General features: G+C 30.6%; 1 protein-coding gene across 1 annotated transcript in view; it reads right to left on the reverse strand.

The window, feature by feature from the left end:
- Positions 1-3,391: 3,391 nt before the first annotated feature.
- Positions 3,392-15,566, reverse strand: part of LOC139093280 (allatostatin-A receptor-like) — a 32,685-nt gene continuing 20,510 nt past the window's right edge. Inside the window, exons 2-8 of the mRNA XM_070643961.1 lie at positions 14,238-14,845; positions 13,508-13,634; positions 11,753-11,911; positions 10,714-10,861; positions 9,020-9,144; positions 7,925-7,964; positions 3,392-6,254 (exon numbers count right to left, since the gene is read on the reverse strand). Coding sequence (XP_070500062.1) covers positions 5,937-6,254; positions 7,925-7,964; positions 9,020-9,144; positions 10,714-10,861; positions 11,753-11,911; positions 13,508-13,634; positions 14,238-14,424 — 1,104 coding nt within the window. The 5' untranslated portion in view covers positions 14,425-14,845 and the 3' untranslated portion in view covers positions 3,392-5,936. The remainder of the gene's footprint in view (positions 6,255-7,924; positions 7,965-9,019; positions 9,145-10,713; positions 10,862-11,752; positions 11,912-13,507; positions 13,635-14,237; positions 14,846-15,566) is intronic.

Consider the following 15,566-nt stretch of genomic DNA (forward strand, 5'->3'; position numbering starts at 1 on the left):
TATCATGCGGAATTAAAAAGTTTTTCCTAATTTTTTTATACAAGCTACAGCATAGCTACAAACAATACGTCATCTCATTACAGAATTCATCGAAAAGTCATTAAATTCACATCAAAAACTCCACAAACCAAAAAACTTGACGAAAATTTCTCAACAGGGACGAACGAATTTCATGACAGATTTTCCTTTTTATGTAACTTTGTTTTTGCTTGTTCCTTGATGTTAAAATAAGGGATTCCCATTCGCCCTCCGTATTAAGCGAACGGCAGTAATTTTCATAAATACTTAATTTTGTTATCAACTGCTGGCAAATTTTTGTTTAATGATATTACGTTCGTAAGAGCGTAGCAATTCCTCAAAATTATGTCTAATATATGCTTATAACATTTTATAAAGCTGTTGTGCCTGCATGTAATTTGTGAATATGACCTAACTCATATGCGGTGCTGTAAAATGAATTTTAACTTACGGCAATAAAGGTTAAACTTAATTTTGAGCATAAATTCATAAATGAAATTATTAGGAACACGTGTCGATTCTCTTAAGGAAGAAGTTTCTGTTGCTAACTACACAATAAGAATCATGCAATGATAAGCTAGAGTCACCGCCTTTGATCTAACGGTGATACGTGTAAAATATTTTTGAAGTAATTCCATTGAAAATCGCAAGATTCAATGAAGAAAATTGAAATTCATCAACTTAAAGCACCGAACTTGAATTTACAGAAATCCATGGTCGATCAATTCAATACAATATAAAATTATTAAATTTATGGGCGTTCACACCAACACATGAGACATCTGACATCCTATCCAAAGTGTAAATTACATCATAAAAAGTGCCATGAAGAAGTTACGAGGTATATCCATGAGAAAAAAATACGACGTGCAACAGACGCACCAGACTATAGAATTTCGTGGGAGACATTTCACGTTATGGGGTAGTTCCTTAATGCCGTTCACAAATTTTCATGTTTGAATGATTTGACCGAAAAAATTCAAGGAGAATTTCGGAATTTTGGGTGTTAGATCCTTCTTGCTGTGGGATATGTCGATGATAGTCATCATTAACGAACAATCCCTGTTTATGCTGTAAAATGATTGATATTTGCACGAGGTGCTTTAAGCTTTACTTCTATTTTTTAATGACAACAACAAATGCTTGAATTTCCTGTGTACATTTTCTACCTCATAGCTACTTCGATACACACAATGAAAGAAGAAAAAAAAATGAGATCATTTTTATTTTGTCTTCGTTGTCAGATGAAAAATACTTTAAACTCATGTTTATATTATACAACAATTGGATAAATGGAAGAAACTCTTGTTTTATTACTTTCATAAATTTCGTTTTGTTCCTTGTTTTTCGGATGTTTTGAACGAGTTTTCTGTGCTTTACCTTAAATTCTATATTCATGATCTAGATTCTACATGTGGTCTCATGAATAATTACTTGTATGGTCGTCACACCGAGTTGATTTATGTAGCTTTTTAAGGGTAATGCAACCAAACAATTAATGGGAATTTCTCGGAGATCAAAAGTGAACGAACTCTGAGTATGTAAACAAGGATTATTTTTGTTACATGTAAATTTCTTCCCAATACTTCAGAACTTTGTAATTTTATTACTTCAGATATTAAGTCAGACAATCAATATGTTGATAAAGTAATTATTCTTGCAACTTTCCAGACTCTTCAAGGACTCATTATTGCAACCATCACTCATAAAGTCAATTATTCACTGAAGTAAGTAATCAACTGTCATATTCACTTGTCAATAAGTTTAATAATCGATCATTCATTCAACTATAAAAATAATAATAACATTTATAACATAGTATAGGATGTAGAATATGATGTTTAATGAAGAACACACGAATACATAGAAAAGTTGATATTTGACATGCTTTTATGAGAACTCTTAAGAGTGGAAAACCAGCTGTAACAAAGTAGAGAGTACCTTAATCAAATCTTGAGCAAAACTGTTGTTGGATGTCAAAATTGGCCTTTTTAACATTCTAAATAATTGCTTAAAGTGCCTTCAAAGTGTCTAAAGTCCCAAAAATTAGATATCATCTGTAAATAAGATTAATAGATAATTAAGGTATCAAAAGAGTAAGTTTTTGGTTCATTCATTTTATGATTTCTTTATTCACAGGTTTTGTAACTATCTCAAAAAATTACAAATTGGCATTTTCATACCTTTTCATAGGCGAATACTTTTTCTTTTTTTATAGATAAACTTGTTTTCTTTTTCTGTGTGTAGACACGCATTTAATTTAATACAACTTCTTTATGTTCACTTATAGCTAAGGGAGAAGAACTTGAGCAAGAAAATTTGTATTTGTTACCTTTTTTTCTTCTCATTTTTTATATGTTTTTTTTTCTTTTCTTTATAGGCTAAAGGATATATTGCTTAAGTGCATAAAAATCCCCCTGGGCTCTCGAGAGACTTTCATAGAGACGCTTAAGCAGTAAACAATTATGTAAATTTTTTTCTTGTGCTCCTCATTTTTTTCCTCTTCAGTGCCGTTCTTCTTCATTTTGTTACTGTAAATTGTATTCTGTGGTCTGCCAATGGGTTCTTAACAAATTATTTTATTGCGGTTCTTTGTGTATTACAAAAATTTATTTTTATTCTACAAAAGTCAGTTGGATTTTTAAGAGGAAAATGGAGATATTGGATAGAATTTTCATAGTATTATTGCAATGTTTAGTAAAATTAGAAGTTTTGATGCGGGATAGTTTGCTTATGATGTCTAATATTTTTGAGATTGAGTATTTCCAGAGCTTAAAATCGACTCAAATTTTATACAGAGTCGAGTTGACTTCGAGCTCTGAGTATTTCTAATGATTCCTTTTGTAACTTTAATTCAGAAATATCCTACTTTTACTAAGAAGCAAATATATTACAGTAATAAGATTGAACATCAAAACAGATAAGACATCTTAAGCAAATAATCCCCCACTAGGGAATTTTCGCTCAAAATTGCCATCATTTTGAGGTTACAATAATAGGAAGAAAGCATTCAAGCTTCCACGAGAAGCAACACAATTTCACTAACTTCCCAATTTTTCAATCAACAATTCTAAGCTTCCATTGGCAAACCACAGATGCTTTTCTCGTTATGGGAAAATAGAAAATTTCATTTCACGCATCTTTAACTTTTGAATCAGAAACGTTACTTTTTTCATATATTTTATTCTAAATTTCAATTTTCTAGGAATAGAAAATACAATCATTTTTAAAAATATTTGTGTATGAAAAATTTTTTTTCTTGATATTTGTGGTAGGTTTGATAATCAATATAAATTTTTTTAACATCTACATATCGCTTTGCATTTTTCTTCATTCTATTATACGATAAATTTAACTGTACATATATGCTTAACAAATTTTTTTTTTGACTATATTCTACACAAAATTTAAAATTTATAAATGTGAAAAATTTTTCCTTTTTTTTCAATTATTCCGCTATTTACTTTTTAAGTACAAACATTTAAATAGGAGCTCCTTATGCAAATTTTTTTCTCAAGTGTTTTCTTTTCTTTACCTTCAATTGACATTTATAAAAAAAAATTGAATTTCTATATAAAGTACAAATTCGAACCCATTTTTTGATTATTTTCTCTTAAATCGCATGTATAGACATGTGGAACGGGATTTCTATAGTCTATAGGATTTTTTTATATCTCATTTAAATATCCTTGTTGAAATATTTCACAGTTTAAATTGATACTGATTAATTGATGCTGATAGAGAATTTATAGCTTTAAGTCAAAGACTTCCATCACTAAAGTCTCTGTGGAATTGCTCAAAAGCTCAAACAAAGGAAACCTGAAAGCTATTTTTGTCAATGAAAATGAATCATATTTTGATGCAAAACATTTATTTTGTGATTCTTGCGTAGGTTTGACAGTTCATACCTGACTGACATTCTACCTCACATATGCTTTTTTATAAATTGATAAATGCAAAAAATTCTCTCGAGAAATTTTCTTTTTGATGTTTATTCTTCTATTTTTAGAAGCTTTTCATAACTGATGATTCATGTCAGGATGATCAATCCTTTCGAGAATTTTTATTTAAGCACCTTAAGTAGATTTTTTTTATATGGATTTTCATTTTTTGCATTAAGAAATATGTACTTTGGAGTATTATGTGAATTTGCAAAAATGTTGACAAAGGAACATTGAGAGTAGCTTCAAGAAACAAAATCAATCAAATAAATTTGCATAATCCTATTACCTCTATCAATTTAAGCCTTTAAATATTTGCTTATGAAATTTGAATTTTAAAATTGTTCAATTTATTCATGTTTTGTTTAAATCTGAACTAAAAAGTGATATGATTTGGAAGTTTTGTTGATGTTCTGGAACGTTTCCGGAAGACAAACGGTGTAGAAAAGTCCGAAAATCCAGTCCCAGACTAGCATGACTCTAATCCCAAGCCAGATTAAATCAAACACACCCAAAGGCTAGAGTTAAGTCATTACTTCGCCGTGTGCTTTCCGGGTAGAATAGAGATTATGAAAGTTCAATAATATTATCTAAACATTTCTAAGATAGTTGTATACAGAGCATAGGTAATTAAGGCTCAAGTTTTAATTGAGTATTACACAACAAGTTTTCAGCAAGAAGCTTATCATGTCAAATAAAATCCAATCTGCTAATAACATTAAAGCTTACAATCTTAAGCCTTGTTAAAAGTATATTCATTACCAAAAATCATGTTAAAAATTAAAGTAGCTCCAAACATTTTGATACATCCTACACTTAACATGAAAATATTTGTACCAATTTGTACTTTCACGTCATATGTAAACCCCAAATGTTATCAACTCTAATCAAGCATCAAAACCCCATCAAAATAAATCTGCTGAAATTTCCCACAAGATCGCACCATAATTGTACAAACAGTGAATTTTATGTAATTCTTCTTTATGCCGTATTATCAGCATGTATATGTAAAGGTAAATTCATTTTCTTACTTATATCTTTTGGTTCATTTATGAAGGAATATATTAGAATATACAGGAGAGGATGTAGGGATGGAGAAAAGTTTATAAACTGTCTATTTCATTTGCTGCATTCAACATTTTCTGTGCTGTTCTGTCTTTCGGAATAGAGTCTACATCAAAAGTAAACGTATTCCCATCATGTTTACTCACCGAATAAAACACAATTCGACATTAAATTTTTTTTTGTTCTTCAACTTTTTCTTTCGTTTTAGAATTTTTGAAAATACATTCCATCCACAAAGTTTCTTTTTATATATGTAGCTTAAAGCTATTTACGCCCAGTTTTAGAATTTTGTTGTTGACGATAACGAAGACATTTGAGAATTGTTGATGATGAATGTCATGGTAATTTATGAAAATTTTCTATTGCTGATTGTAATGTTCACAAACAAAAGAAGTTTGAAAAATCATCAGACATTAAGGTACAGAAGTGCATTTTTCGTTTTTAACGTCATGATTTGAAAATGTGCTTCCGTAGGTTCAACTCAATCTAAAACTTATTTAGTCAAAATCTTTTCAGATATGAAGCTATCATGCCTCAGAAATTGACAAAAATAGACTCAAGTAAGCCTTTCTCGTTTGAAAAAAGCATCAGTTCTTGAAAAATGCGCTAAATAGAAATTCAATGGAAAAAAGAATTTTGTTTGTCAACGAGACAACGAGTGGCTTCGAAGAAGTATCTTCAAGTCAACAAAACAAAAACAAAAAATATTCAGCAACATCAAAAAATATAAAATATTCAATGTCACTGTGGCTGCTAGATGTGTATGTGGGTGGCAGTTATAAAATTTAACAAACTGATTTTGATTGACATTATAAAAGAACTTTCCTTTCCATCCGCTGATTTTTTGTGAAATGTAATACTATAAGTAAATTTAGCTACACACTGTGCTTCTCGATTTTCACATGCCAATTTTTAGAGAATATCAACACTTGGCGCACCATTTCCTGTATTTCCACCCGTACGTGTGCGTGTTGATTTTGTATCAGGTGCAGTTAAAATATAATGAGATGATTGGTGCTGTCGTCCGCACCACATAACTTTCCTAAAAGCTTTCCTAAAGTTTTCACTTAGAAAGGCATAAAGGAATGGATTTAGACATGAATTTAAATATGCTAACACGTGACTAATGATCTGTATTGAGACGGTTATTGCATTTGTCTTGTAAAGATTTAATGATTTTAATACTAGGATAATTTGTATTGGTGCCCAACAGATTGAAAACGCGACGACCTGTAATGAGATGCAAAAGAGAAAATAAGTTAATTGAAATTTTTTAATTTAATTCTGTATGAGCTGTTCATTGCATGCTTTTTTCATTTAATTGAATCATGTAGAAAATGATAAATGCTAGCGTATCTAGATTAAAAGTTTTGTGGAGTTACTGAAGCATTAAAATCGCCCTAGATGTTGCCTCTGGGTTTATTATTTAAATTGTTTTGAATTTTTAATGAAACTTGTTGCTGATTTCGAGAAGAGTCTTGCATTTAGCCATATTAAGTTACTCAAGTATTAGATTTCAACTTAATTCAAGCCTTAATTTAAATTTTTAAATAAAAGCTCGAAACATCGAAATACCACGACTCTTTAGATCCACTAAGCAGCCAAAAACATGTAAATTTAATTTTTTCCACTCCAAACTTTCTTTCTTCTTTTTTCCTCCTTTTTAATATTACGTGATGAGATGACGGTGCCTTTGTTTTTAATTGCTCCCTGTGTATTCTAATGCATTACTTCAACATCATGTAACATTCATTTTAGATTATGTCTAAACATAAATAACAAATGAAATACGCAGAAGTCATGTTAAAGTTAAAGAAATTGTTCAAGTTTTGGTCGCGGGAGGCTGTGAGCTTCTTACAATGTGATAACTTCCATGTGTAGGTTTAATGTAGCAGATATGAAGAAGAATGTTGTATTTTTTAAATTTTTGTCGTCATGCGTTATGAAAATTAGAAGGTATAGGAAGAAGACTTTTGAACTTCTGTAATCTTTTTTTGATCTTAAGGCACTTTCAGACGCTGAAAAATTAATTGATTGTAGATGCTATATATTTATGGGAGAATTAACTTTAGTAAACAGACCATAAAATTCCACACTCAATTTGACTTGAAAACGACCAGAGCGGTTCGATTTATTTCCATTATTTTCAATTCGGATTATTTAGCAGTGATGTCAAGAAAATTCAATTTTTGGGATGGAAAGGTTCTTTTTTTGTTAATTAAAGGGAGCAGTTGGTAAAATTAAATCGATAAACGTCATTAAGAGTCCATCCCATAGGAAAATCGAAGCTTTAGGGACAATTATTTAAGTAATAGAATTTGAAAAATGTCTTTATGGTTCGGTACTGTTCAGCCATTATTTTTAGTTTAATGGACCCATTTGAATTTTAAATTGATGGCAAATAATGAAGTAATGAATTTTAATGGTGGTTCTTGCGTTGTCTGAGAGTTAATGTCTTTTTTCACGATTTGATTAAAAATTGTTGAATGAAGTTCTTATTGAATTATTTGGATTGGATGATTTTGCAGCAGATTTTAGTATGAAAGCAAGAAGAATCTGAATGTTCATTCAGAGAGTTATTAAAACTACACTAAAATAAATCAAATCAGGTGAAATGATCTTCAAGTTAAACAAGCGAATATACACAAAATCTAAAAGAATAAAGTGGAACTCCATTGAAACTCAAGTACATAACGTTATAAAAACTAAAAACAAATGACTAATAAAGATCCGCATAGTAATTACCGACCAAGTTCATCATTTTCCACATGATTAATTTCCTTATAGCAAAAAGCACTCACAATGTCCAAGTCATGCATCAATTTCACTCATTTCTTCACAACTTTAGTAGTTGCAAAAAAGTACGTACAAGATAGTCATGAATTTTATTGTCTACTCACCACAAAAACAACTAATCGTGTAACTCGCTTCTTCCCTTTCCTGTAATATTAAGCAAATGAGAATGAAATGGAAAAGAAAAGAAATCATTTAGTCTTTCAAATATAAATTGTTTCAACAAAATTAATGATTTTCATTCTGCCTCCTTATTCTCGTCCATTACAAATGAAATAATGGAATGTCTTCGGGGGCAGTGTAATATGAAGAATGTGGCAGCCGAAAAAAATGAGCGGTCGCATGTTAGGAAGGAAGTAAGAAGAAAAAATCTAAAAGCCATCAGGGAAAGAAATGATGAAAATCATGCCAATTGCTGTAAAATTTATGTAACTTTCTTTTTACTACTTCTACAATTCCTTCTTTTTTTCGCTTCAACTTCTTCTTATTTTCATGGCTTTTTCATGATTTTCCTCTTATTGTTCTTATGTGTATACCGATTTTTTCTTCTGTTTTTTTTCGTTACATACTTTTCTTTTACAACTTTTTCCTTTCTTCTTTCTATTTTCTTCTGTTGAGTGTTTATGAAAATAAACGCATTTGATTATACATTTTGTTGGGCTGGATAAGTAACAATGTGAGTCACGATAAGAGATTTTATGTATTTGTGTTTTATTGTTTGATTTGAGCCATTCCAAATCATTTAGGATTGAATGTGATGGAAATGACGCTTAAAATTGCTACCGAGCATAACATGTATCGATCGAGCACATCAGACACCCGTACCTTAGTATCCCAGAATAAAACAATTTACTTAGTTCCCAAAAAATGTTCCAAAACGTAAAATGCGTTCACTCAAATCAAACTAAAATCCCTTACTTTATTTTTATAAAGCCATCACCAGCTCTTCCTGTTACCACTTATCTAGCACAAATGCGTTCTAATCATTTATTTATACCATGACGTTATACGAAACATTACTTTTTTGTGAACATTGATGCTTTCACTTTTTTTCTCTTCCCATAACCGCTTCCTTAAAACCACTCAACCATCAGCGGAAAGAAAGGGAAGAGGAAAAAAACTAAACAACAAAAAAATACAACATCTTGCTGATTATAAGGAGCTATATATAAAGCATATGTAGACAAGCATTTAAATCATACCTGGATTCTTTCGAGCCTTTTCCGCCACCCGGAGCATTTGAACTCCAAAGACGTGACAACATTCCAACGTAAAGGAACGATATTAATGACAATGGAATGACATAAGATGAGAGAAGGAACGATATCTGAAGAAGGTAGAATTGAATTATTATTATCATTATATATATGTTAAAGGCATGCACACAGCTCGAGGTAATAAGTATAAGTTATGTTGTTGTAGCGTACTCATGTTGATAAACACATACTGAACAGTAGTACTGTGTGTCTATTATTAACTGTGTGAAAATAATAGACTACGTAGGATGTTTATATCAAAAGCATGAATCTCCAACCCAAAACAGTTGTTATCAGTACATTATTCTAAAGGGTGAGTTTGTTGTTGTTCGTTATTTGTTTATGTCTGTCTGTCTGTTTTGATTCCTTAATTTATGCATTTGTATGAAGTTAGCCACAAAGTTCCAGCCATAATGGTCGACCGATTTGTATGCATGAGTTCGAGTTGGAAAGCTGTTAACTTATGACTACGTAATTTATGGATCTGTAGAACAATATGGATGCGACTGAATTAGATGCGCCAAAATCAGCCATACGTATCCACTTGTTTACTAGCTTCCTCTTTATTATACTACATAATTCGGAATTGTTCCCTTTTTATCATCACAATATTCATTTGGTTGCTGGAGATGAATGTGAACATACACGAGCAAAAAATGCCATTATAGACTTGTTACTTTTATTTTATGGGATTTATGTTTTTTATGTAGTTCACAAAAAATAGAGAAATATATCAAGTGAGGGAGTGGCTGATTTTATGTTTTATTTTCACACTTTCTACATGTTCCATTCATTGTTTTGCTTGTTGAAATTGTAGATACTTGTAGATAAAGGCAAATAAATTGTGAAGATCAAAGTCTTGAGTGAGAAAAATGTTGACCATAAGTCTCAATTTTCTTATGTATACATATTTTTTCCGTTAGGGATCATAAAAATACTATAAAATTCCATGAGAAGACATCAGGAGTATTACTTTACCCTGTACTATACAGATTTAGTACAGTGATGTGATGCTTATTGAATATGTTTGATGACTATGGGATGATCCATTTTGAGTTTTAGTGCTGTAATATGATCATATTGGAATCAAATGATGGGAAACTAGATTTACGATTATTCAGCTTATTTTTCTGGAAGCTTAATTCTGGAAGTTAGTTTTTGGTTCTTTTTACCCCATCTTAGAGCATCTATGACATTTTAATGTTTGAATTTAAAACTTTCCTGAAGTCATAACCTCATTGTTCTAACCACTTCACTCGGAAGTCCACAATCACATCCATCCTGACCACATTTTGTCCTTTTTAGAATGAGCATTTCATTTAAAACAAACACAACGTACGTCATAAAACGTTATCATGGGAAGACTTTTAATGTTGAGTGTAGGGCTATACATAATTAATTAAGTCACTCTGTCGCATACTCTCCCTTTTACTTTTCGATGTTCTCATAAGCCTTTAGGCTCTTATGTCATTTTATTTCCACATATATATCTTGTGTGTCAATGTTGCAGTAAAATTGTTCGTGATTCGAATATATTTTCATTCAATTTCATATCGCAAATATTCCATCAGTGAAAACACAACGGGCATTGACAAATCGAGCATATATGCATGTAATAAAGGATGTAATACAACTCTTACCTGGAATAAATCATGACGATATCCTTGTTCAGATAGAAACAAGCAGGCTGTGTGATTTTCTCCTTTATGCACATAGGATACCTCACCATGACATATTGCGGTCGGAATTGCAGTCGTAAAAATAAGAATCCATGCTAGGATTATCGCTCTAGGTGTAAATAGAGAGAAGAAGATTTGAGGATGAAAAATTGTTGATATAAAAAGAAAATGAGAAAAGGAAGTGAATTATATGATTAAGTGGTTTGATGTTATGGAAAATTTCGTCAGATTTTTGACAAGGAATGAGTCCCATTTGATTGCCTTATCGATATTATCAAATTGAATTGATCAATCTACATTATTGCTGCATGTCAGGCATCACTTTTCATATGAAAAATAAAATCAAAGCATGCATTGACCTAGAAAAGTTTTATGTGAATTTCAAAGAGTTTTATTTAAAGTGATAAGTTGTGAAAAGTTAGTAAAAACAATGCACAATCTTTCAAGAAATAATCAAAGAACTTGATGCCACTTCGAAGTTCATCATAAAATGTAAGTAGTAATTTTACGGAGAAGAAGCAAACAATTTTCTAACAAAAAGTTTAAAACTCTTGAATTGGATTAAATTGTGAAAGTATCTTTGATTCTTGGATATTCTTTTACTTTTCATAGTATTGATGGAGAATACTTGCACTTCCTTTTATTGAAAGCTATTTCCGGAATTTCTTTTTCATTGTACTTTACAAGTCGATTCTTCTTGATTAAAATGAGTAATGCATTGAATCAGATTATTATGATTGCTTTGATTTGAAGATTTTAAACAAAGTTTGATGAAAGCATGCTTAGTTTTCTGATCTTGAGTTCCATACACAGCCAGTTTGTAAGCAGTATTTGTGATCAATCTCAAAGCCGGTTTCAGTTAACTCAAAACACTAAGATAAAATCTAAATGAATATTATTTCCAAAAATCCTTACAAAATCCTCCATCCTCATAACATATTCAAAGTCACTTCTCATAACGAGAGAATAAAATAATTTAACATAATTTACATCAACTTACATTAAGGCATTTTTTTCCGTTCGTATCGACATGCTCGAAATAGGATGAACGACAGCAAGAAACCTGTCTAATGACATAAGAACTAGTGTGTAGACGCTACCAAGACACGTGACTACAATCATGTATTGTACACATTTACACCATAGATCCCCAAAAAGCCTGTAATGAAAATAATAATAAGTGAGTGAACATTCTGAATATTAATTTAATGTTTTCACACCATTACTGTGACATTCTTCATTATGAAATTAATTTTTTTCTATGACACAATTAAACTTTTTTCCTACACAAAAGACAGAGGGGAAATGAGCTCATAAAGTTTAATAGAATAGAATATAAAGTGAGGTGTTATTTGGGGGTGGATGAATTTAATCTCGATTTTCATTCATTTCGTCATGATCTAGTTCATATGGATGAAAAGTTTTGATGTCGGTAGATATATTTTTATTTCTCCTGAGATTTCTGACTGTATGTTGTGATGCTGTAGAGTGAAAAACAATTAAGTTGTGTTAAATTTTCTTGATTGCCTTAGTAAAAATTTACACTTTTTTTGTTAGAGGTGCTCTGTAGGAGTTTTCATTAAAATTTGAATCGGGGCAGGGGGTATAGCTAGGTTGAATAATTTGATATGGGCAACATTTTTTTATAGACCATAACATGTCAAAGTCTAGAAATTCCTTGAAAATAATGTCTATTCTACCAATAGAATAGAAAATAAAATCAGGCTCGTAGATAAGATCAAAAAAAGGTCGTTGATCCTTACCAAAATTCACATTGTTTTGAGAATGTACAAACTTTTTCAATTTCATCCTGACAAATTCTCAGAAAATTCCTATTTTTCTCCATATCCAAGTTTTATCCCCCCTCAAACTCTCCATAAAATAAGTGTATATCCATTTGAAATAGATGATGAGATACATTACACATCTCTCTGTTTATATGAATACATTTCATATAAAAGTTTCGACATCATCAAGGGAAACGAGAAAGAAATGAAAGCTATGAAAATGACACGCAGCAGTTAAATAAACAGAAATAAAGAAAAACAAAAAAAGAAGTATATGTGAATGCTTTTGTATGGGAGAATTGAGGAGCTTTACTTCATTTCTATCAGATAAAGAAGAAAACTTTTTCATCAATTTTGATATAGACATTAAATTTACGTTTCAAGCATTTTACTACATCTGAAAAAAGTTTACGATTTTAAGGGGGGATTTTTGCATTTAATATGCAAAAGATTTGGGGGGTAGCAGGGGTTATGTACAAAATTACATATATTTCTTTATAACAAGCTTAAGCATCGTCACTAAACGAGTGGTGTTAGCAGACGTCATATGTGGATGACTGCATATGTATATTAAATTTCATTTTATTTTCATTCTCGTCTACTCATAAATAAAGAGAAAAAGGTTCGTAGCTTTAAACTCAAGTCATGGACACAATGAGGAAAATTGAAATAAAAATCGAGAGGAAGAATTTTTATGGACAAAATCTTTCGCATAAAAAAAGCTTGCTGGTGTCTATAAAACGATGTATTTTTTTTACTGCGGGTAAAATTTTTTATGTCGCTTGAAAAATTGAACAGCATTTTGAGTTTGAAGAACGTTAAATATATAAATAATTCAGCAACAGCGCATAGCAATTAATCATCTTTTATTGATAATTAAAATTTCATATTTTATTAAAATGACCACAGCACTCGAATCTGGTGTTTTTTATAGTACTTTACGTAATGATGAGGAAAGACATACTTACCAATTTGTTAAAATATAATCACTAGCCGTGAAAGGTATACACATAATTACAAACATTAAATCCGAAATTGCTAAATTGATTATTAAAATGTTCGTCGTTGATCTCATTAATGGATTGAACGCAACCACTGTGGATAAAATATAGTAATTAATTATTTTTTTTTTCATTATTGGCATAAAAATTAATAATGAAATTGGTTCGTCAGGGGGAAAATTACTCGGTTGGATGTGAAATCATTAATACACCCACATAATGTCTGCTCTACATAAATAGTCTAGAATTATCCTTAAACCAGTACATTGTAATTAGTCTGATATTTAATCATTCAAGTGTTATATCTCAAAATGTCATGCGAAAAATTTCAGTGTGGGTTTTAAGTTGTCAATAATTCTATTTACTAGACATTAATATGTTTTGTGATCTATTGGATATTACGTAACATTTATAGATTTATGATAATTTTTGAAAAATCAAGCAAGTGTTCATTCATTAGACTACCAAGAAATTAAGCCTGCAAAATGCTAAATCTTAAACATTCCATAACATTTAAACAATCCCCCGCTTTCATCTCTGATGAATTAAATGAAGCATGAAATATTCCCATGGAAAATAACAGAAAATTTTCCACCAATTTCACACAAACATTTTACGCCTCTTTCAACCAAGCTATTTACTCCCTGCGATGCTTATTCAATTAAAATCATGATTGTTGTTGTCATCGAATACTTACCGATAACCACTAGAGCATTTCCTATTAAACCAACAACGAATATTATACCAAATAATACAAAAACTGTCATTGACACTATTTTCTCTAAATCCTCATCAAATATTGGCTCGGGCTCCGTCTCATTTCTGGTCGGATCACATATGCTGAACTCATGCGGATCGGTTAAATTCGCACACGATGGATACATGTCTGCCTGAATTTTGTTTTTGCTTTATAAAGAATTTTTTTTTCTTTCACTCGTGTGTCTAAAAATGTACGATTATATATGCGTAGCAAGTTTTTGTCACAATAGCTATTTATTTCCAAAATTAATTATATTAGGCATTAGTTGGAATTTGTATCTGAATGGGTAATTTTTCATGGATAAAAAACTTTTTCTCTTTATCTCATAATCTAACAGCAATTCACATATATATCTACGTATACACAATCATTATGTTGTTTTAGTTAAGTTGCTGTTTTGATAATTGAGCCACAATAAATTCACAAAATGTTGAGTTGGAACAGCATGAGTAGGAGTTTGTAGCAGTTGTGCGAAATGCTTAAAGACATTAATTTGTAGAAATTTTCTTCTTCGGATAATAATGATGAAATATAGAGATTAAAGCCTGAAAATATATGTTTGTAAAAGAGAAAAAGGAATGTTTAGTATTAGATACACATGTCACTATTCAGATTATATGACACTTTTGTGAGTGTAATAATAAGATGTAGAAAATATTTTATTTTATGAGGAATTATTCAGCAAGTTTTCACATTTCTTCGTCTTTTGTTGTTCTCTAGCATATTTGGATAGAAAATTAATTTGGATTTGGTGTGGTGTTGTTGACATGAATTAAAGGAATCTGTTTGTTGAGATTTCATGGACTTTAGACAGACCTGAAGAGGAGGATTAACAAAACAAGAGAAATTGTATAGACTGAATACAGACTAGGTGCTTGAAAAGTCCTTTAAGTTTTACAATTTTCTAGTTTTTCCACAATTCTCCTTCATCCTACACATTTTTACTAGAATTTTAATGTATAAGAGCAATGAGAGCATCACGTACGTGTTTGTACAAACATTATTCACAAACCACTTGATATTTCTTAAATGAGAACTTGATCTCATTTAAAAATTTCTATCTCATTTTCCATTATCACATCAAAACTCTAATTAAATTTTCATTTGATACTAAACTGTCTTAAAAGTTTCTAAATTCCCACACAAAGCAAAAATGTTATCAACTTGAAAATTTTCAGAAAGTTTTGCGGCTGCTATAATTATAATTAGCAAAGTTCAAAATTTTATGCAAAAGTAGCTAATAAGACACCACACAAAATTCTCGTA

The sequence above is a fragment of the Chironomus tepperi genome, unplaced genomic scaffold (genome assembly GCF_022539635.2).
Source record: "Chironomus tepperi strain 1889 unplaced genomic scaffold, CSIRO-AGI_Ctep_v1 contig_335, whole genome shotgun sequence".
Classification (NCBI taxonomy): Eukaryota; Metazoa; Arthropoda; class Insecta; order Diptera; family Chironomidae; genus Chironomus; species Chironomus tepperi.